This window comes from Panthera onca, chromosome B2, assembly GCF_046562875.1.
Source record: "Panthera onca isolate mPanOnc1 chromosome B2, mPanOnc1 haplotype 2, whole genome shotgun sequence".
NCBI lineage: Eukaryota > Metazoa > Chordata > Mammalia > Carnivora > Felidae > Panthera > Panthera onca.
Window position 1 is genome coordinate 16,534,492 of NC_138343.1, and position 24,703 is coordinate 16,559,194.

The 24,703-nt window shown below is 41.6% G+C and overlaps 1 protein-coding gene across 6 annotated transcripts in view; it reads right to left on the bottom strand.

Annotated features, from left to right (window-relative positions):
- The window catches only part of HIVEP1 (HIVEP zinc finger 1), a 146,982-nt gene that overhangs the window by 5,402 nt on the left and 116,877 nt on the right, over window positions 1-24,703 (bottom strand). For 5 of the 6 annotated variants that reach the window (XM_078446635.2, XM_078446636.2, XM_078446634.2 and 2 more), the window contains exons 6-7: window positions 24,477-24,652; window positions 19,769-19,870 (exon numbers count right to left, since the gene is read on the bottom strand). In XM_078446635.2, coding sequence (XP_078302761.2) covers window positions 19,769-19,870; window positions 24,477-24,652 — 278 coding nt within the window. The remainder of the gene's footprint in view (window positions 1-19,768; window positions 19,871-24,476; window positions 24,653-24,703) is intronic. The other variant, XM_078446639.2, reaches the window with a different exon arrangement.

Sequence of the window (24,703 nt, forward strand, 5' to 3'; positions counted from 1 at the left end):
AATTATTACTCTATCTTAAACAAACAAACAAACAAACAAACAAACAAGGCTATCTTCATATTGATGACTTTTTCAATATTCCCTATAAAGCTGAGGTCCCCGTCAATCAAACACTCCAAACCGTAAGCAGAGACGGTGTCTGTGGGAAGAGAGTAGACATAAGCCAGCGTCATCTGGGGTGTGTGCGATGGGACACTGGCCAGGAGGGTTCAGCTCAACAGATGACAGGCTGCTCAGAGCCAAGTATGGACTGCCCGCATTGTGTGAATCCTCTGAAGCTACTCTTTCCTGCAGGCTCTGTGCCATGAACCCCATTCAAGTCCTCACAGGAAAGAGTGTGAAGTATCCCCTGTTGTCCAGATCTGGGGGACAGGCGCCGTAGCCAGAGAGAAGGAACAAGACATTCCACCTGGATCCACTTCCTCTCGCTCCTTTAGGGAAAAACACTGCGGAGGGAAGGGCACAAGCACTGCTGCCCTTAGGAGCCTAGTGAAAACTTACTGCAGTGGGGAGAGGGGATGAACAGGAGAAAAAACACAGCTCTACTCCTTGAGGAAGGACAAGATTACCAGCTGAGTCCCCCACAACAGCTGAGGGAGTGGTGGGAGAACACAAGCGCCACGGCCCAGAAACCTAAAAGCATGGCGCATGTGGGAGTCTGAGGCTGAATCGGAACCCGAGGGCATCCTGTCCTCCTCCTCACCCCTAAATGCTAAGCTAAGACCTTTACGTAACGGGTAACAGCCGAAAACTGTTGGGAGAGGGACAGGAGATGAACGGGAATGTGTAGACTGACACTCACTGAGACACCTAAAAGTGGGACTGAAATGGGCATTGCCCTCCTAATCAACCCCTCCTCCCCCAAAGACAAGTTAAGTCTAGAGGAATCTGAAGCCTCTGGTGCTGGAAGCCTGCCGTATCTATAACGTATCACACACCTGCAGCCCCACTTCTAACTACGAAAACTCTTGATGCCCACACTAAAGGCCCGGCAGGAGAGGCACACCTGTCAAGAGGCAGGAAGCCTATTTACGTAGTCTCCACTGTCTTACACAAGATGTCTAGCTCTCGTAACAAAAATTACGAGACATACAAAAAGGCAGGGAAAAAAAAAAAAAACGTATGCAGAAGAGAAAAAGCAATCAGAACCAGTCGGATAGGACACAGATGTCAGAAGCATCAGAGAATTCAAACTAATTGATGGGTTAAAGGCTTGTGGGCCACCCGCAGTGTCCAGTGGGAATTTCAGCTGAGAGCTGGACACAGGTGACGGAGAAGGCAGTGAGATGCTACAAATGAAAAACAAAGTAACAATGACAACAAGAAAATGGCCAAACCCAGAGTTCTATGCTCAACGGAAACAGTGTTCAAAGACAAAGGAGAAATGCAGACTTTCTTAGAAAAATACAAATGGAGGGGATTCACTGCCAGTAGACTTACTTGACAGTAAATGTTCAAGGAAACTCTTTGGGCAGAGAGGATACGGGCTCAGAAGGGAATGTGGATCGACACAAAAAGCTGAAGAGTATCAGAAGCAGAATAAGGATTCTTTCTGTAAAGTTTTAATTGCTTGCTCTAAAAGACAACTGAACATCTGCGGCAGACATAATGGACCGGGTGTTTACGGCACCGGGAAACGTAGACAGTATGAAAACAACAGCACAAATAACGGAAAGGAGGTACTGTGAATACAGTTACAAAGTCTCTAAGCTGCATGTGAAGTAATGCAGCATTATGTGAAGGAAGACGACTAAATTTTCTAAAAAGGGGTAAATAACAAAGTCAAGGAGGAGATAAAACAGTCATAAAAAAATGCGCAATTAAGTCATAAAAAGAAAAAAAAATAAATAAATAAAACCACACCCAGGTGGCAAGGTGGTAGGTTTTATTCTACTACATGAAAAATAACATTAAAAGGAATTCAAGTCTAATACCTTAATTAAAAGACAGAAATTGCTAGACTGGATTAAGCAAGCAAGTGCCAAGTGTATATACTATATACAAAAAAACCCATTTTAAACAAAGACATAAACAGATTGAAAATAAAGTTTGGAGAAAAGTATACCTTACAACATTAACGAAATCACAGCTGGAAAAACTGTATCAGTATCAGGCAAAGTAGATTTCAGAACAAAGAATACTATCAAGAATGAACAGGAACATTACATCATGATAAAAGACATATAATCCTAAATGTATATCAACTAATAAACCAGAGCCTCAAAATAAATGGGGCTAAAACTGAAAAAAGCAATAAACCAATCCACAATTAGAGTTGAAGATTTTAACATCCCACTCTTAGTAAGTGATGGAACAAGCGTACAGAAAATGAGTGACAACACAGAAGGAAGACCTGAAAAACACTATCAATTAACTAGTCCCAGCTGACAGTTATAGAACATTCCAAGCAATAACACACTATGCTTTCCTTATAAGTATACATGGAATGTTCACCAATCCCTGCCATATTCAGAGCTACAAAGCAAACCTCAACACATTTAAGTTAATAAAAGTCACAGAGTAAGTATTCAGATGAAAACAGAATCAAACTAGAAATCAATAATTGGAAGATACCTGAAAATCTTCCAATATTCCAGACTTACGAAACATATTCCTAAATAATCTGTGGGTCAAAGAGTAAGTCTCAAAGAAAGGTTAGAAATCCTTTGAGGTAGATGAATTTATATTTAAAAAAAAAAAAAATTTTTTTTTAACGTTTATTTATTTTTGAGACAGAGAGAGACAGAGCATGAACGGGGGAGGGTCACAGAGAGAGGGAGACACAGAATCCGAAACAGGCTCCAGGCTCTGAGCTGTCAGCACAGAGCCCGATGCGGGGCTCAAACCCACGGACCGTGAGATCATGACCTGAGCCAAAGTCGGACGCTTAACCAACCGAGCCACCCAGGCGCCCCATATTTTTAAAATGTTTATTTATTTTTGAGAGAGAGAGAGAGAAAGAGCATGGGGGAAGGGTAGAGAGCGAGGGAGACAGAGGATCTGAAGCGGGCTCTGTGCTGACAGCAGAGAGATGGATGTGGGGCTTGAATTCATGAACTATGAGATCATGACCTCAGCTGAAGTTGGACGCTTAACTGACGGAACCATCCAGGCCCTCCTGAGCTAGATGACTATTAAAATATAACACTCAAATTGTGGCATGCAGCTAAAGAAGTGGTTATTGAGAAACTTACTGTATCAAACACTTCTGTTAGGAGAGAGATCTCAAATAAATAATCTAAGTTCTCCCCTTTAGAAATGAAAAAGAGAAACCAAAACTAAACCCAAAGCAGGGAGCAGAAAGGAAATAACAGATATGAGAACAGAAATAAAGAAATTGAAAAAAGAAAAACAGGAATCCAATAAAACAGAAGCTGGGTCTTTGGGGAAAGAAATGAAAAAAAAAAATTGACAAACATCTAGTAATACTGGCCAAGGGGAAAAAAAAAGATACAAATCACCAGCAACAGGAAAGAAAAAGGGGATATTACTACAAACCCATAGATACTAAAAGGATAATAAATCTATTAAAAACTCTATTGCCCACCAATGAACAACTAGAATTCAAAATTAAAGATACAATACTATTTGGGGCTCCTGGGTGGCTCAATCGGTTAAGCGTCTGACTTCAGCTCAGGTCATGATCTTGTGGTTTGTGAGTTCGAGCCCCGCGTCGGGCTCTGTGCTGACAGCTCAGGGCCTGGAGCCTGCTTCAGATTCTGTGTCTCCCTCTCTGTCTGCCCCTCCCCCATGTGTGCACGGGCACACAGGTGTATGTGCACGTGCACTCTCCCGCTCTCAAAAATAAATAAACATAAAAAAAAACCCCACAATGCTATTTAAAATAGCACCAAAAGAATAAAATTTAAAAATGTGCAGGATTTGTAGGTTGCAAATACTACAAAATACTAGTTAAAGAAACCAAAGACAGAAGTAAACGAAGACATCTAGTATATTCATAGACAGACTGGAAGTTTCAATATTGTTAAGGTAGCCTTTCTCCCAAATTCAATCTATAGATGCAATACAATTGCAATAAAAATCTCACAAAATCTCACAAAAAAGCTCAGTTAAGCATCCGACTCTTGATTTTGGCACAGGTCATGATTTCACAGTTTGTGAGCTGAAGCCTCGCTTCGGGCTCTGTGCTCACAGTACGGAGCCTGCTTGGGATTCTCTCTCCCTCCCTCTCTTTCTGCCCCTCCCCAGCTCACACTCTCTGTCTCAAAAGTGAATAAATTAAACAAAACAAAACAAAACAAAACAAAACAAGGTAGCTCCATGGGGAAAGGACAGTCTTCTCAATAAATATCACTGAAACGAATGGACATCCACATAGGAAAAACATGACACATACTTTATATCTTCCACAATCACTCAAAACCGATCATATATCTAAATGTAAAATATACAACTGTAAAATTTCTCAAAGAAAACTGTAGAAAATCTGTAACCTTAGACAAAGGTTTCTTACGTAGGACACCAAAAGCACAATTAAAAAAAAAAAAATTGATAAACTAGGCAACCTGAACATTCATTTTTTTTTCCCTCTGAGAAAGACATTGCAAAAATGAACAAAAAGACAGACACAGATGGCGAGACCACTTCTGCAAATTACATTTTTGACCAAGAAAATATTTCCAGGATATATTTTTTAAAAATATTAAGATTCAACAATAAATAAATACATGTCCCACTTGAAAAATGGGCAACATTTCTGAATAAATACTTCACCAATACTTTTCCAGACATCTGGAAAACAAGTAGCATATGAAAATATGCTCAATATCATCAACTGAAGAAATGCAAGTTAAAACTGCAACGCAATACCACTGTAAACCGGTTAGAATAGTTTTTTTAAACTGTGCTGGGAAGGTCACAGAATAACTCAACTCCCATGCATTGCTGGTGAGACTGTAAAATGGTGCAGGCACTTTGAAAAGCAGTCTGGACAGTCTGTTTTAATGCTAAACCTATACCAGCCACATGACCCAGAGATTCCTACCCCTAGTATGAAACCATGCAGAAATGGAAATTTAAATTCATATAAAAACCTATATGTGAGTGTCTTTCAAAAAAATTTTTTTTAGCGTTTATTCATTTTGGACAGACAGAGAGAGACAGAGTGCAAGCAGGGAGGGGGAGAGAGGGAGACACAGAATCTGATGCAGGCTCCAGGCTCTGGGCTGTCAGCACAGAGCTCGATGTGGGTTCGAACTCGTGAACTGCGAGATCATGACCGGAGACGAAGTCGGATGCTTAACGGACTGAGCTACCCGGGAGCCCCATGAATGTCTCATAGCAAGTTTATTCATATTTGCCAAATACTAGCGGCACTCCAGATCTTTTGGCTGGTCTGTGGATAACAAATCATGGCACATCAATACAATGGAATACTACTTAACAATAAAAAGAAACGAACTATGGATAACTCTTACTTGCCTTATGCTAAGTGAAAGAAGCCAGACCCGAAAAGCTACTTACTCTATGTTCCCTTTTATATGCACTCTGGAAAAGAGATCAGTGGTGCTAGGGGTTGCTGGGTAAGAGAAGCAGTTATCTATGAAGGAATGGCACTAGGGGAGTTTTTGGGGTGACGGAACTGTGGGGGTGGACACACCATTCTCTGCATTTGTCAAAGACTGCCATAGAGTGAGCTGTAAACCATGAAGTGAACTTTATGGGATGTAAACAGAAGCATAATCAGCCAGGATGTGCGAAGAATCCAAGAAAAATGCAAGCTGAGATAGATGACCTAACTGAAGTACAAGTGAACCACACACCCACTCAGTAGGGATGGGAAGAAAGGTCCCACCCTAGGTGACCTTCGCAAAGAGGGCTCTGACCAGGTGAGGTGAAGGCTAAAGACAAAAAGAACTGCACACAAACACTGCACTGTAACTTAAAATGTGTCTTTCTCGGGTGGGTTAGGATTTCGGGAACTGGCTCACCGATTAACACTAGAGTTGAACAGATACGTAAACGCATTGTAGATGAGGACCGGGTTCCTCATTGTGGATGAAAGAAAAAGAAGGAAATAGAAAATGCTAGAGTCAACTTTGTGGTGCTGGCCTGGAATCGGAAACATGTATGGACTCGTGCTTCATTCATGTATATGGCATAACATGTATGTGCGCGTGTGTGTGTGTGTGTGTGTATTCACACACACAGATACAGAAATAGTGCCTAAGTAGGAGTTAGCACATGTACATATACTTCCTAGCGCTATCCACTGAGAGGGCTCAGAAGCAGTGACAGGTCAGTAGCAATGAACACACCATCCAGCGAGATCTTGGTTTCTAAATACCATTCTCCGGTAAAGAGAACCAGAGGCCTTGAAGAAATGGTTGATTTTGGGGTTGAAACATCTTGGGGTGCTAGAAAATCAGGAACTTCTTAAAGAAAAAAAAAAACAAAACATGGGGCAGGTTGAAAGGGCACAGGAAGAGCCCTCAAAGAGCTCTCGATGGCCCGTTTTATTGAGCTATACACAAGAAAACACCGTAAAAGATTATAACCCAAAGAATACAATACATATCTTTGAGTCCATAGTGATATAACTGAATAAAAGGCTGAGGGGACAAATGGAGACATGGTAACTTCTCCCTGCAGAAAAATTCTAATTAATAAATTAGAATGCCCTAGTAATCCCCTCGCAAGATCCACTAATGTAGAAACAGGACATCTACGTATTCTCAAAGCATCTCCCATAGGCGTTTAACAGTGACAACAGGCAGTAAGTTAACAGTAGAGAGTCCTGGTTAACATGACCAACAATACGTACTGACGTAATGTACCTCCCGATATCGAACACTAACAAAAGTACAGTCACCCTACGGCACCTTCCTAATACTGCCAACCCCAATCCCATCGAGAGCGTACATCAGAAAACCCTGAATTGAGGACGTTCTACAAAATAACCGATCGGTATTCCCTATAAACATCTAGGTCACAGAAGACAACAGCGACAGGGGAACACATTGGCAGAGTCTAAAGAGGCATGGGCCACGAAGTGCAGTGTGGGATTCTGAAGGAGACCCCGGGGCAGGAAAAGGACAACGGTGGCAAAACCGGTGAAATTCAAGTCAGTTCTGTCCTTTAGTCAGTAACGCGGAGCTGGAGTTAGTCTCTTAGGGTTGGCAAATGTCCTGCGTTATGTAGACACCGACACAAGGAGAGGCTGGGTGAGGAGCTCACGGGAACTCTCTACACTCGTTTGCGGCAGCTTTTCTGTGAGACTAAAATAATCTTTTGGAAAACTGCGTGAAACAAACAATTTGTCAGCACTCCAGGGTCTTGTCCTTACTCTATCGACACGAATATTCCATCTCATTCAGATAGGCTTGCATGAAATCCACCTCCCTGCTGTTCTTACAGTCATAAAGACTTCTCTTTCTGCGAAGCAATTTTTTTCTTTCCTATTGTTTAACAAGAAACTATGAATTCTTGAGACCAAAGCCAACACTTCTCTTGGTCAATTTAAAAGCACAGGAGATTTCTCCAAAATATACCAGGATCTACATACACATGTTAAATTTTTAGCACCTGAACCTGTTCCTACCTTGTATCTTGCACCTATTTTTACATCTCTTGGTTCGTTGTGCATAAGGGGACTGAATGGCTCTACTCTGGGTCTGGCCACCGAGACTCTAGCAGAATCTAGCTTAGCACATCACATAGCTCAATCCTATTTGATCATAACTAAAACAAGGACTAGTTAAGGACGTGACATTTCCTCAGATAATAATTTTAAAAACTGTGAAATGCAGTTAATTATTTTCAAGTGTCAAGCCCACAGCTCACAAGCGTCAGGGCCGAGATTCAAACCCAGGTTATGTTTGGCTCCTGAGTCTGTGCTAAACATCCCCCATTCCAATGTCATATTTTAAAAATCTAACTACAGAGTGATACGAAAGGTCAACAATAAATTATAGAAATGCAGCTAGCTTATGAATATGCATGAGTTGAAATGTTTATAGGTATACACATTAGAATCTTTGATTATGAATAGGAGAACATACAAAATGCAATCCCCGAGAAGAATGTAAACTAGTAATTTAACCTTTTATATTTCACCACAAATACACTGCAATTTATATACAGGTACAGATTTTCAGTGTATGCAATTTATGTGAGAGATTTAAAAAAAAAAACAACAAAAACCATGCACTGTTTAAGGAGAAGGGGGTAAAACTATGTGGCTCCATTTTAATTTGATTTCGCCTCGATCACGCCAAGTTTCAGACCAAAGTTGGAGGTATGATTGGTAGGAAGACACACAGAGTGGTTTTTCGGGACCTTCCTTTCTCCCTGGACAGAGCCACAGGCCTACTACAGCTTGGGAGGACTTAAGGCCTGGGATTCCTTTCTGCAGATTTCCTTCGCCAAGACAAGGAGAGAGTAATGTTTACCTCCCTGCATGCACTGTGTCTTCAAACTCCTGAAGGGGGAGACCACTGTCCCTGTTTGGAAACCTGAAAATGAATTCTGGATCATTACATACTTGTTAAACAGGGTTGATACTCTAGGGTGACAGAGAAAAGATAGACTGGAGAGCTTAAATGAATGGAAGACGATGGCATTCTTTTAAATATCCGTAGCACCGACGTAGAGCCCACCCACTCACATGAACACGAATTTGTTTATTTGTGCTAATAAAAGTCCTTTCATGTAACCCCGCGGTCCCCTTAGCCCCGCTCCTACCCCCAAAGACGATGATTGCTACTGCCTCAGAAATTAGGCTGACAGAAGACAAAGAAGGGAAAAGTGACTTGTCTGTGATCACAAGCCAGCGGGGACGAGAACAAAGACTTGTTAACCACTCCCCAAACTTAACCATTTAGGACTCTGCGGTATCGCTCGTTTTGCTGTAGCAGGTTACACAGTGTAGCAACTACTACGCCAGACCATGCCGAGCACCTGTTACATCAGAAGCGGGTAAACTACGGCTGCCGGGCTGGCCGCGTGCAGCTTGCTGCCTGTTCGGGTCAATCAAGTTTCACCGATGCACAGCAGGCCTGCTGGTTTACAAACCGCCTAAGGCAGCTTTTGGCCACAACCACAAGCGTTAGTAGTCACGGCAGGGACCGTATGACCCACAGAACCTAAAAATATTCACTATCCGGCCCTTTCCAGAAAAAAAATTGCCCACGTCTATATTCTGCTGTCATGTTTAAATCTAACAACCACCTCATAGCAGCACCGATGATCAAATTCGTCCTAGTTCAGCGATTTCTATACGGCTCGGGCGCATCAGAGTGGAAATCTGGAACCAGGTTTCCATGTATCTAGGAGTCCTGTCGTTACGCCAATAAGATGTACTGACTTCGCACTATTCTTGCAACCGTTCCCTTCGTGGTGTGGACAATACAGAGTGTAATATTCCAGGAGCGTCAAGGCTGGAGCGTCTGACCCCTCTGCATCACCCGGGGACCCCGGAACAGATACAAAAAAAAAAAACCATACTTGTTCCCAAACTCATAAATGCGTGGCCCTTAAGACTTCTATTACTTCCTATTTTTCCAATACTCAGTAAAATTTTATGCAAGTGTAAAATTAACTTTATTTTCTGTGAATTTAAATTCACGAGGGGAAGAAGAGGTATTCGGTGCAGCGACCTTGCTCTTCAAGAGTAAATGTTTCGAACAATTTCCCTAGACATGTATTTCAAAACCCGGCGCGGGCTGGGTGAAGGGGACCCCGCCCTCCCATCCTTGCCAGACAGTGACACCTGCTGGAAGGTGCTCAGACTCACGAGAGGTCAGCACCACCCCGTCCGGGATCCACACTCTCCTGCTGTCATCTGTTTTTGTTCTTCTCACATGTTTAGAAATATTACTTGGAGATCCAGACAAACAGCCGCGAAAACTGGGGAAAATTTCCCTGAAAGCCCGCAACTACTGCAGTAATAAACTTTTGTGTTATTTTTGGATGTTTTTAAAAAGATGAAAACATCATTAAGCATGTAATGGGCCAGAGTTTAACGTTTTACTTTAGGAAGTACACCGAAAGACTCTGATCTGTGTCGTTTGTTAATGACATTAAGACTTATTTATCTTAAATATAAATCTTAAGAGCTCTTATGGTTTCACATCGTACACGGAAATTTTTCTTAGGAGTACTAATGTTTTCCAACAAAATCCCAGTGACAAAAACATACTGTGCAGGTTTCATGTAGACAGGATTTCATTTAGAGACACACACTTCAATTTATTTTAAGGGTAAATGTGCTACAGGTTTTAAATCCTGCGAGCTAACATCGTTTTCTTACACACATTATCCTCTACCTCACCCCAAGCGAGAATCACTTTTGCAGCTGCATTTTGCCACGCTGAATGGCTCTCCCAGTTTGGCAGCTGAGGGCACATATTAACATTCCTAGCACTGAGGTCCGGCATTCTGTTGACAAAAACATTCTTTGGATCAAGGCATGAAAGCAAATAGCCAGCAGCGCGTTTTTTGACATAAAAGGTGAAAACGAAAAAGTATTCGCTAATACCCCAAGAACACAGGGACCAAATTCCTGAGACAGTGTAATTTTGCACGACAAGACGAATAGGAGGGCCACGTGCAGCTGGCTGGAGGGATGAGACTTTTCGTGAGCACATACTATAATTACAGCTCGAGTTGCTGGTTTTAAGCTAAACAGAAACTTCTTCACAATGCCAAATGCCCGTATTTTATTTCCTTTTAATTAAAAAAATCTACTTTTTTAAATATTTATTTTTGAAAGAGAGAGAGAGAGAGAGAGAGAGAGAGAGAGAGGGAGGGAGGGAGGGAGGGAGACGCAGAATCGTGAAGCAGGCTCCAGGCTCTGAGTTGTCAGCACAGAGCCGGATGAGGGGCTCGAACTCAGGAACCATGAGATCATGACCTGAGCTGAAATCAGAGGCTTAACTGCCTGAGCCACCCAGGCACCCCATGGCAAATGTCCTTATTTTAATGGTACGCTTAGAACAATTTGTAATTCCTCCTGCTTCATTCAAAATAAATGTTTCCAAGCATCTGTCCATTTACTCCACTTGGACATCAGCACAAGAATTACAGGCTAAAATGGGCAGCCATGCAGCCTGCTGTTACTAAGAGTAGTAAGGAATTTAAAATATCCAGGGTCTTCAGTCCTTCGTCCACCATCATTTTCACATTGATCCTCAGTAAGTGCTCTTTATCACCCAGCAAGCATGCACGTGACCCCAATGAAGGACATTCCCAGTATCATGTTGGTGGGCACAGAAGAGAACAGGTTTAGGATAATTAAAAAAAAAAAAAAAAAAAAAAAAAAGATTGACGATAATACCAGGAAAAGAAACACCGAGGTTAAGGAGAAATAAACCCAGAGGAAACCTTTGGTGAAACTAGACAAAACGAGGCAGACATCCAGAAATAACTATACATATAGCATAGGAAGCCTTGGACTTTTCCCAGAAAGCCCTAAGCTAGCCAAGACATTACCAAATGGTAATAATGGTTAAGAAATAAATACTCGGGGTCGCCTGGGTGGCTCAATCGGTTGAGTGTCCGACTTCAGCTCAGGTCATGATCTCACGGTTCGTGAGTTCGAGCCCCACATTGGGCTCACTTCTGTCAGCCCACAGCCTGCTTTGTATCCTTTGTCCCTGTGTCCCTATCCCCCTCCCCTGCCTGTTCTCACGCTCTCTCTCTCTCTCTCTCTAAAAAACAAAAACAAAAACAAAAAACAACAACAACAACCAAAAAAACCCACAAAAAACAAACAAAAAGAAAGAAATATTCTGGTGACATACTCTAGTAATTCCTGCCTTTCTGAGCCTTTGCTACATTTTGTTGAACAAATGGAAGCTCAGAGAGGATAGTTCTTGGTAGCAATCACATGTGTGCTACAGAAAAGATCTATTTAAATGGCCAAACCCCTAAATTTTTCCTGTAAACCTAAATACACTGTTCTCAGGATAGGGTTTTGGGTGCTATTCTGGCAAAGTCTGGCATTTAGAATCCGGTCTCCCTAATAACATCATTGTGGGTTACTTTTTCCTTTAAAAAGATTGACTCCCATCTCTCAGAGGTCTGAGGTGATCAAGGTTTAAAGATATGCTGTACGTTATTACATGTCCTGTTAGCATGGGCAGTCTGTCCGCGATGGTCGTGAAGGTAAGCCCCCTTCCTACGGCACCGTAGGACCCCACTGCCCATGCCGCTCCTACACTGTTAAACCAGGAAATCTGTCACGTGGCTATCAAAACTCCGTAGGAATTTAAACCAGTACCCGGAGAAGACAACGTCACAAATTTTCATGCTGATCGAGCCTTGACATTTTAGAGGAATGGGTTCGGTTCCCAAAAGACAAGGGGCTCCTGAATCTCACTTAGTTTTCTTGAATCACTATTCTCTTTAGTAGGCATCTACAACCTGTCAGCGTAATTAGTGACCAATGTCAACTGCGTTTAGGAAGAGCCAGGTGCTGCTAAAGGACAGTCAACTGGTTGAGTTTACTTAGTTATTTCTGACTTCCACTTTTCACCTGGCTGGACTAGCTGGCTCCCGACAACTTGAGGCTGTGTCGGCATGAAAGGCATCTGCGAAGCCACCGTAACCACTACCTTTCTGAAGTACAGGTAAGGAAGCTAACTGTGCTAAGAGCTGTGCACCTCTCTGCCAGCCAAGCCCTTCGCACTTTCCTGAATGTTTACTGTAGACACACGGCAGCTGGAATCCCAGTGTGGTTTCTGATAGTGTGCGTGCACAGGATTAATACTGGATTTATGTTAGATTACAAATATGAGAAACGATATCAAGACCCCAGGGTGCCACAGAAGCATTTGAGAAAGCTGTTCACCACTGAAGAACAAAGACAGCAGGTTTGCTCGTTTTCATCACTGGGGCCATGAAGACGGAGAATATGCTCTCAGGCAGGAATGTCGAGATGGGCAGGGGATCCTAGGTGGCATCTAAAGTCGCAGAAGGAACCACTGCCATGCATCTGATCCCTACGAGGGGGAGGCTGCCCTTGTGGCCAGGGTGATGGGCAACCCCAGCGGGTAAGGAGGGTGCAGAGAAGCGAACCTCGAATGGAAGATCACTTGACACTGACCAGCCTCAGACCCCCAAGCTCCGGTCTACCAGCAGATGTACGTTTCAAAATTTAAAACTGCAGGGGCGCCTGGGTGGCGCAGTCGGTTAAGCGTCCGACTTCAGCCAGGTCACGATCTCGCGGTCTGTGAGTTCGAGCCCCGCGTCAGGCTCTGGGCTGATGGCTCGGAGCCTGGAGCCTGTTTCCGATTCTGTGTCTCCCTCTCTCTCTGCCCCTCCCCCGTTCATGCTCTGTCTCTCTCTGTCCCAAAAATAAATAAAAAACGTTGAAAAAAAAATTAAAAAAAAAAAACAAAAACAAAAAACAAAATTTAAAACTGCAATACCTGAAAGCATTGACTCTTCTTCCTAAGTTTTTAAAAGGCAGCCACTTCATCTCCTACAAAGGTATGCCTGGTAATTTGTATGTTTCCTCCGGAAGGGAAGTTGACGGTAAAAGTGAAACACTTCATAACAAGCTGCTATGCCTTATCACATCCTTATACAGTCGATAAGGGCAGGGTTTCCAAATATACACAGAAACCTTAAAAGCGGGAACAAATCAGGCCCTTACCTTTTAGGACAGTCTATTCTGTGGGGACAATTCTATACCAGAGTGATGCTAGGTCAGAGTAGAAATTAATTCCAGGGGAAACAATGCTCCCTAATTTAATAAATGAAGAACGAGATTTCTAAGTTAGTCGTTACACATGTATAAATGCAATTGGATGTCACGAGAGAGAAACCACGCCAGACTTTCCACCCAAACTTGTAAACTCCATCTACAGGGGAATAAGGGACATTGAAGAACTGAGGCACTTTCTCTATAGAAACAGCCTTCCAGAAAGAGGCTTTTGCTCTATGTTATGGTTTTATTGTTGCTGCTGAACGGGACCATCCACTTAATGAAATCATGCTTCTTTTAGTCACTATGGTCTAATTTCTCACTACAAAATAAAATCACATCATCGGTGGGGGCGGGGGGGGGGGGTGGAGAACAAAAATAAAACCAAAGCAAAACAAAAAAAGAGCTCAGCAATGAAAATTCCAGAGTCACGGATTAAAAGCCCCATTATCTTTTCTTTTGTTTCAAAAACATTTGAAAAAATAATCCAGATTGAAAGACAGGTGTATGTGGGTCTAAGGAGGCAATGGCTTTAAATGACTATAGGTGACATTAAAAAAATTAAACTTTTTAAGTCTTGGGAACACTTTACATATTATGGAATGTTTAAAAGAATAAAAATATGGGGGTGCCTGGGTGTCACAGTTGGTTAAGTGTCTGACTTGGGCTCAGGTCATGATCTCACAGTTTGTGAGTTCAAGCCTTGCGTTGGGCTTTGTGCTGACAGCTCGGTTTCGGATTCTGGAGCCTGTTTCGGATTCTGTGTCTCCCTCTGTGTCCCCCCCCCCCAACCCCCACCCATTTGCACTCTGTCTGTCTCTCTCTCTCTCTCTCTCTCTCAAAAATAAATTAAAAAACAGAAGAGTGAAAGTACTAGAAAAATCATAGCAAAGAAATAATGGTTTTTGAGTGTCACAACATCAAGACATCTGTATCAACTGCCACAGCAGAGACTCTGATTCTATCTAAGGATAAGTGAGCATAGTTTGCACCTGGAGCGAGTGCGCCCTTGCGTAGTCGGACCCGTCCCTCAGCACTGGTCAGCTATGTGTCCTGTCCAACTCTCTCACATCTTGTCCCAGTTACATGCTTATCAGCACCCTACTTCGCTCTCCTAACCTCGGGGCTTTTGCCCAAACAACTCCCTCGGTCCAGAATGCTGCCCCCCGTCAGCTGCAGGTACATCGCCGATAAAGCAACGTATGGATAGATAAGCCCCTTCCCCTACTTCTGGGACACCCTCGGTCATCTGTCTACAACCAACGAGGCATCTCTGATCCTTCCCCAACCCCAGCCTTGGGGAGCGAGCCCTGCTGAGTCTGTGCCTGAGGGCAGTGACTGTGCATGTAACAGCTGCTCGAGTGCTAAGTACATAAATGGATGTGTCAATGAGAGAATTAACTTTTCTTCTCTGGAACTACTGAAGAACAGAACAGATCTTCACCCATCTGGAATGGTGGAATCATCGGAGAACTTGAACTAACTTCTAGTCTTCTGATCCAATGACCAATAAATAACAAATTAACACATGCCGTCATCGCCTCAATGTCACCTGTGTCTGCCTAGGCCACGTCACGTAAACACTGCTTATACTAAAGGCATTAAATACTATATTAGGGCTACCACCGGATTTGAGTGAAGGGATTTCATGGAAACTAACATGTCAAATGTTAAACATAATAATGTGGAACAATTTTCTGAGAGCTAATAGGTCATTTTCCCCTCCAGTCCTTCATTAAATCAGCAACTATTTACTACCTGTCACTTGCCAGCCACCATCCTAAGAAGCTGGAGATATGGCAGTGGGCATATTACAATCCGTGTCCTTATGATTTACTTCCTAGTTGAAAGGAACAGATAATGACACGCACGCACGTGCGCGCGCACACACACACACACACACACACCCCCACCCCGGGTAGGGGTAAGTGCGATAAGAGACAAAGCAGAACAGAGAGGAGCAGGAATTGCTGGCAGGAAGACAGTGAGGGTGCTTTTGGCCCAGGGGGGTCAGGAAGCCCTCCTCGACAGGGCGGCACTGGAAGAGAGAGCTGAAGGAGGTGATGAGCAAAGTCCTGCGGGATCTGGTGGAGGGCACTCTGGAGAGAGGAAATGAGCGCAGGCCCCGAGATGGGGCCTGCTGGGCTGTCTAATGAAGAGCAGGGAGGTGCGTGTGGGTGTAGCTGACTGAGCAAGGGCAGAAGACGCGGGAGTCGAGCTTGGGAGAGACAGTGTGAGGAAGGTGAGTGGGCTGGAGAGCCCCCAAGCACACAGCAGAGCAGAGCTCTGAATGAGACGGGAAACCGTTAGCGGGTTTTCAGCAAAATGATGACGTAATGAAAACAAAACACTTTGGCAGCCATGTTGAAAGAGTCCGTAGAGAGGCTGGAGTTGGACACAGAGACCAGTCAGGGTCTCCTCCAAGTGATTTCATAGAGGCGGTGATAGCTGTGACCAGGGTTGGGCGGTAGAGGTAATGGGATCCTGAACACCTTTTGCAAAAAGAAAAAAAAAAAGCCAAAGGTTCTAGGGGTAAATTGGAGATGAAGGGTCTCAAGGATGACTTCAAGACTTTTGGTTTAGTAGTTGGAAGGATGAGAGAAGACGAGAGGGGAGGCGTGCCTCTTGGAGGTAAGGGGGGAAATCGCAAGTCTGGGGCTTGTCCGACTTGAGATGCCCATCGGATTCGCGAGTGGGGGTGGCCGGCAGCCAGATGGATGTGCCGGTTTCGGAGTGAGTGCTGGAATCGGCAGCAGATAGATGGTATTTACGGTCAGAAAACGGAATGAGGTTAACCCGGTGAGTGGGTATAGACAGAAAAGAAAAGAGATTAGGAAGCCCAGCCCCAGGGTGGGGAGGTGAGGCCAGGGAGGTGAGGAGGGGCAGCCAAGGAAATGGAAAGAGAAGAGCCAGCTGGTACATTCTGGGGCTGTGTGCAATCAGAAAACAGGACAGCCTTCAGACAGGCAGCACCCCACTGCAGGCTTCTGGGCTTTCTCTCCTTAAAGCACAGACACCTGAGGAACTGTTAAGCAAGACCCCCCGGCTAACTATCATTGATTTAATAGAGCGGAACTTCTTTCCAAAGAATAATAAGACACAACCACCTTAGGAGAGTGATGAAGAAAACACAAAGATGGCAAGACTATCGCTCATCCAATCGGCCGAAATGTAAATTCCTGCAATGTAAGGTATGGTTAAGGCTGTGCACAAAAAGAAATGGCTCCAGAAACCCATTCAAAATTATCAAGCAAAATTCATTTTCTTGGCATCGACATACAAGGTGATAGATACCGTTCATGCAAATTTAAAACACGAGCCAACCAACCACATACGATTCACGGATATGGAAATAAATGTACGTCACTCGAACTGAAAAGAGAACCCCTTAGCTCAGTTGGCGTCCGCCTCTGGGAGGGAGAGTGACCGGGAAAGGTGACCTGATGTGTAATGACGTGTTTTGCTGTTTTTGTTTTCCAAAAACACACTGCATTTATGAAAAAGACTTGAAGCAAATAAGAGAAAATATAATAATCAACTCTGGCGTGAATACATGAATACAGGTAATAAAACTCTTTGTAATCTTTTTGTATTTAGAAAAAAATCAAAATATTGCTTTTTGAAAGCATGATAGAGTGAAAGGAAAACAAGACCACTGGTTTCAAACAACAAATTTTTACTACATTTACACCTACATTCCAAGCCCATAATAAAGCAAAGGAAGAAGAGATTTGTTGGCATACTCATTAGGAACCGTTAGGTCTCCAGAATGGCACGACACTTGGCAAAATCCACCTATGTGCCAATATTGAATCTACTATTCAATAAAAGCGGTGAAAAAACAAAATACACTACCCATAATCACAGTAATTAAAAAAATGTAGCTAAGAGAAAAACAAGTAAAATACCTAGCTTTAGCAGAGGATCTCCTCTGAATATGGAATTAGAATATCAAGTTTTGAGTTATAATCTGAACCCTGCTTCATGTGCTTTTGGAACAAGCTGCGGAATAGAAAAATGAATGAATAGATGTGTAAGTCGGTCTGTCAGCCAATCTAAACAATACATGATAATTCATGGAAACCACACTTGATTGTCCTATGCAAATTCAGAATATAAACACTCCCTTCCTTTAACTGTAGAGGCTCTTTCACTTACTTTTTATAAGACAGAGAGATCTTCCTCAAGAAGTAAAACCTGTAAATGAGCATATATTGTGATAATACTTCCTGTGTGTCCGAGTTTTTCAGACAGTAGTATTTCCCATTTCTGCCTCGTACCTTTCCTAGTCAGTGGGTAATAATAAACTTGCCGAAACTCTTATTCATTCTTCCCGGTTTTCTACTTCTGAATGACTCGGTAGAATAGCAATACAGCAAATAATAAGAAGGCAAATTAATAATAAAGCAAATAAAAAAATTTATTCCCTTCATGATGGTAGGTCACTCACTGCATGATTACTAACAGCAGAAAACAAACCAACTGTCTATATTAGAAGTGAATTATAATTAATTCTATCAACTGTGTCAGTGTCTTTGTTTCAAGACACGGACGTAGAATTCAATTTCTGGCAATTCAACAATCGGCTTTTAACAAATAAGTTCCTAAGAAAAGTGACATGTACATTAATGTGATATGCACTTTTAAATCCTGATCTGTCCACCCCTAACATGCATCAAAGAACAAGGTGTCTAAAACACTTAAAAAACTCCTTATTGTCCTAAATACGTTACGATTATCTTTTTTCTTCTATCAAGAATGCATCAGTTTATTCCCCAAAAGGAGTTAAAGGCAATCCTTTCCATGTGCTTAAAATACTGAATCATATCAGCTGTACCACTTAAGACGTGAGTCACTTCCTCTGCATATTTAGAAATAAGTTCAGGCTCATTCATTTAGTGTGCTATCGGTTGTTAGGTGGAATTAAAAGCGTTTGACTTTTTACCTATATTTACCATGGTGTGCTCACCATTTACTCTTTGGAAATATTCTACGTATCAAACTAATGCGTGTTAACTAAGATATGGCAAGCAGGTAAATGTCTAATTTAGGGCACTTTTCAAAAACAGAAAGTTTCTTTTTTAAAGAAAACTTATCTCTTTGATAAATTCTTGGCCTATGTAAAAAGTCTCACGAAAGAAGAATTCTACTTTCTAATTAGAACAGAAGAATGGGTTTATTTTCCCTCAAAATTGGTCAGAGATAAACACTTAGATTTGTTAACACCGTTATGAAAACCCCCAGCCAACGTTTTCAAAATGACAAACATTTTTGGGAAGCACACAAGTGTTTTACTGCACAAACATTCCCAGAGCGGCTGCTACATGCAAGGCCCTGCATTAAGGGCTGCGGGTGCAGCTAGGATCACTCCGTCATCAGTTCTGCTCATGATCTGCTTAAGAATCTCCGTGAGGAGGAAAGGTCGGCATGTAAATAATCCAAAAATGAGGCAGAAAGAGATTCAATGCTTTCAGAGAGCAAACTCGGAAATACTACAGGAGCTGAGAGAAGAGAAAAATGGTTTCCCACAGTGTGGGAAGGGAAAATCAGAGAAGGCTTCACGGCAGCGGTGGATCGGAGGTAGACCTTGAAGGAAAGTACGATTTTGTCCGATGCGCACTGGGAGCCACATTTTGCGTGGGGATTGAGGGCGGGGTTTTGAGGGAGGGCTGTACAGGCAGAGAGCCAGATCAATGTCACGTAAGCAGGAAATTTAAGCATTAGGGTAGGTGAAAGAAAGAAAGGAGAAAGAAGGGCGGTAAGGCAGGAGGACACCAGATCATAAAGGATTTGGGGGATGCGAGCTCATCATTTATTCAGTCGGCAAATGGAAACCAATGGAAGACTTGCAACAGAGTAGTATGACCAGACGCAGGCTTCACGAAGATTAATTTAACATCCGTGGGAATGGATGGACGGGAAGGAAGACAAATTAATGATGGGGAAACTGAGCAGGAGTCTGTTGTATAGTGTAAATAAACAGTAACGAAAATAGGAACTAAGCAGTATCAGTGGGAATGGAAAGAAGAACATGGACGCAAAAAAAAAAAAAAGTACATCGTAAATAGCATTTATGAAAAATATGGAATAAAGCCTTACCTGATTCTTCTGTATCTTGTTCATCTATTAAACCTACTGAGACGCCTAAATCCACACATTTCTTGCTATGTGTCTTGGACTTCATGTGTTTTGTCAGATTTCCTTAAGGGAAAAGAATGTTTACTAAGCTTACGCAGTAGTATTTTGCTGCTGCATTTGTCAACACTGGCAAATTCCATTCCTACTTCAAATGAAAGCACAGACTGTGGTTATACAGTTCCAAGACTCAAATTTGGACAAAAGAAAATACTGGTATCTGTATGTTGTAATAACCTTGTTATTTACTACTAACAACTTCTCTTTTCAATTCTGCCTCTTCTACTTGGATAATGTCTACTTTTGCCTTTGGTCTCTATTCTGTCGTCCTTATTTATTTTTTTAAAACATTTTAAACATCCTCAATTTAAAGTCCCTTTTGGATTGCACTAAGATGTGTAGTTCCTGGCGTCCAAATTCTCCACCACTGTGCCTGCCGGATCTCCCTCATGGTACTTTGTTTCCCTGCATGCCTTTTAGTTTTTATCGTAAGCTTATCTTTAGCAAGACTGTTTTCCATGGAGCCTTAAATACCCTGAGTTGCAGAAACATCTCTGTGGGTCAGTTTTCCAACTGCTTCTACTCGGGGCTGAAGGTTTCAGACCTCTGATTCTAGACCAGTTCTTTCTTTCTTTCTTTTTGCATGGCATAGGTATGGGATTTTGCTCTTCAGCAGAAATGTTTTTCCCACATGGTCCAAAGTCACTGGACAGGAGGGCCAGGCTTATTTCAGAGGCCTCGGACTCTATTCCAGTATTAACATTAAAATCCTTGAGCTGTGGGCATATACCTGGCTTTGCTGTGCCCATGAATTCTTGTATTTTAAATTTTATTTATTATTATTATTATTATTATTATTATTATTATTATTATTTTAAGTGTCTATTCACTATACTAGCATGGAATTTCTTTTTTATTTCTGTTACCTGGGAATTTGCCTTTTTTAAATTTCAAGCTTGACTATCTATTAAAAACTACATTTGTTATATCATAAACAGCATTTCTGTTATTTGGAACAGGAGACAATTTCCTGTGTTAATTTCACTTCACCATATTGACTAGACGTCTCATAACAGTATCTCTAAAGATGTGTTTCCTTTAGGGGCTAATGTAGCTAAGTATTATCAGGTTAACTGGGACCCACTGGGAATGTCCGTCCCAAGTGATCATGAATGCATGGGAAGAGCTCAGATTCTAAGGATGCCAAGCAGTTTGAGTGCAGAACGCCACACACACAAAACATCGCCAACAAGGGAAGGTCCCCTCTTTTGAGAAAACAAAATCCAGATACTTAGCTTGGTGAGCAGGGGCGAATTAGTATTTGAGAATAAGCCTTGAGTTAAAGATGTCTGAAATCTTGGTCTTAACTTTGGGCTTGCAGTAGCTGAAGGGCCTGTGAAACTGCTGTATTTATTGAGCCTCAGTACCACTAAAACTTCCCTAAGTACTTGGAACTGGTCACACTGTTCAAGCCACTTCTTGCACTTCACAGCATGCAGCACCTCAGAGCTTAGTGCTTAAAGGGCTCAAGGGTGACAGGCTACCTGGACTAGATGATATCTAAGACCCAGCAAACCCTGACTTCTGTAATTCCGGAGATGACACCTGGCTTAAATGGCTTGGCCATGTCTGATATTTACTTGAAATACACTTAAAACAAACAAACAAACGACACATGAAGTAAATATGGCAAAATGTTAACAATCAGTAAAAGGTGGACTGGTTGGTAGACTGGTGTTCATGATACAAATCTCTAGTTTCCCGTAGGCTTCAAAATGTTCATATTAAAAAGTTGTAAAAAAAAGATGCTTTGGCCATCTCAATGTGGCTTAAATTTCCATTTACAAGCCAAAGCACTTCCTAATACAATAACAAATATTACAAACCAAATTACTTTACCGAAAGTGCTTTCGTTCCCTACGTGAACAGTCACGGAAGGTTATTTGCTTCTTAGAGACGTTAATGGATAATTGTAACCAAATTTGGGACTATAAGCTTTTAATAAGCCTATCTTCTCATAATTCGAGCTATTACTTACTACTAACCTACTTCTTAAATAAGTTAAAATAAACATGATAATTTGCATTTTAACATGCAAAATAGATGCATATACCCCTTAGCAATGCCATAAACTCTGTGCATCAACATAATAAGTAAATTTTTTAACAGACTTAAGAAACATTAGTCTAAATCCTCTGGAAAGCATGTGAGGTTTTGTTTCTGGGCTCCTACAGCTACACAGAGAGTCTAGCTTTCTGTGATATAAATGGTAGTAAATCCTGCAGGGGTGCAAGCTCACTGTGTCTTTTCTGCTGACTGACCTTTAAAGCAGAACAGTGAAAACAAATCAATTACAATTCTTTTGGAAGTGTACTCATCAGATAAATTAAGGGGACAAATGACAAAGTAGAGATTTATAGGCACGAGGCATCAGAAGCATCAATTTCTAGCACTGCAGACTGTTTAGCTGGCCGCAGCGTGCTCTTTCTCGGTACCCATATTTATGTGGCATGCCATTACATCACTGTTTTTCTGTTCCTATCCAGACACATCCAGTGGGGAGTAGAGTTGCGCTGGCTTGGACGACAGAGTAAATCAAGGAGGACAACATCTGCAGCCTAACCTAAAAACGAGTCTACTAGTATTCAGCTGCATTTAAACGATACTATGGAATCTGTTTTACAGATATTCACAAAAGGCAGACTTCTACGAGGAAGCTGACCCGTAAAATAAAGAACTATCACCCTGAGAAGAGGGAAATACTGAATTTCTAATATTTTCTTCACCGGTCTCCTTAGCTACGGTCGCTTTCCTCAAATACGTATTTATCGCATAATTGCAATGGATTTTCTGACAAAACTAAACATCTAACGTAAATTCAGATCGGCAGCATATCCGAGAAGTTGGAAGACGTGAAAACTGCAAAGATCTAACGCTCACTCTTCAGGGGTCATTATGCTCTGTCCGCCTCTTGGGAAACATTTATCTAAACCTTTACGCGACACTGTTTGGAGTTCTTTACGTGACACTGTTTGGAGTTATTTCACTAAGATTACTTGGTGATTCAGAGTATTTTTCTTGGCCAAGAAGATTCATTTGGTTTTCCACACCTAAGTTTCCCTCCCTTTCTTGCCCTCATTTTATGAGTATCATTTAAGTATCCTGATTCCTTCTCTTCTTTCTATTGAGAAATACACATTTCACATTATACCTTGATCCTCTTTTATTTAGCAACATCATTCTGTACTTGGTAATCTTTTATGAGTTACATTGGCCCATTTCTGGTCTCCTGGCTGTGTACTGGAAATTCGTGGATGTTGTGTAATCACAGGATCAAAACCAGTGAAAGGGCAATAAACTGGGTTAAGAAATCATAGTACCTTCTCCTATCAAAGCCTGCACACAAGACCAGGAAAAGCATCCTGAAACCCACCCTCCATTTCCAGAACGTGAATCCACAGACCAGAGGACTACAGACAGTGAACCTCTCAACTGCTCATGATGTCCCAAAGCTATTCAAAAATATTCAAGGCTAGCTGAAGAACAATTCTGTTGTTGTTATTTCTATCATTCTTGCTTCGGGTACTCCCGGCATCTAAGGAGAGCTAATGTGAATGTTTAGTTGCTATGTATCTAGCTCTCCTTAAACGCCAAAAAATTCTAGCCAAATAACGTAGTAAATTTTGCTGACGAGTTGATCAATCTCTAAAACAAAAACCCTGAAGGCAGCCAATATAATCAGAAAAAAGTGAATGTTCACTCAAAGGGAATAAAGTTTCTGTAAAAAAATTGTCAAATATTTTTTACAGATACTACACTTTCAGACAGAGAATTTTAGGATGACATTGTTTTCTTTTAGAGAGATTCTTATTTTTAAAAGGTAGGTAGGAAATTGAAGTCTCAAGTAACAAATTTTTATGTAATGATCCGTGAGCAAGGAGCCTAATGGAGAAAGTGGGCATTATTTTTTAAGTAGTGTTCTCATTATATGTAGCAGGGAATCTGGAGAGGGTAAAATTACCTTAACTATAATAAAGACTTGCAATTTAAATAAAAACATAAAGCATACAGAAAGAGTACTAAATATAATTTTAATGACTAGTTCTGAGTTCTATGCACATTAAATAGGACAACAGAAGTTTTCTGAAGCTGAAATGCAATAGAATTTGGGTAAAAACCAAAAAGCCTCATGGAAAAAAAAATGGCCTTTCATGCCTAAAATTAGATAATAAGACATGAACGCAGTCATTGTAAGTTTACTATAGTTATTATTTAAACTTTCACTTCAATCCTGTAGCATAGAAAGGAGTTTCCTTATCATCATGAAAATTTCTTTTTCTTCTTCAGCTCCAAAGTATTTTTGAAATGTATTAGTCATCATGTTATGCAACTCTAATCTGGGGAGGGAAATAAAAAAGGGTAGTTGCTCCTTTTAAAATGTTATATTTATTATCTATATTGTGAAAGTATATAATTAAAAAAAAAACCTTTTTCTTCCTTTCCCTGAGAGGTCTAGAGACATATAAAGAGACAAGGCTACCGTGTTGACAAGATGTTATTTCTATCAGTCTATTCAAGCTACTGCATCCTTGGTCATAGAGTGTCAAGGTGGATCTTGGCTCTACTAACTCAATGCATATCAAAAGGACCACCGAACAATGCCATTTCATACCTTTCGTCTTAAAGGAGAAGTTACAGTAAGTGCAGTGGTAGGGGCGGACATCTGTATGGGTCCGTATGTGTTTCTTTAACATACTAGGTTTCTTACAACGTATTCCACATTCTTCACAAATGTACTTTCCTCTTCCCCTGCCTCGGACATATACATACTCTTCATTTGATTTATATCTAATTTAAAGAAAAAAAATAGGGAGATTGGATACTAGGTCTTTGAGAAAA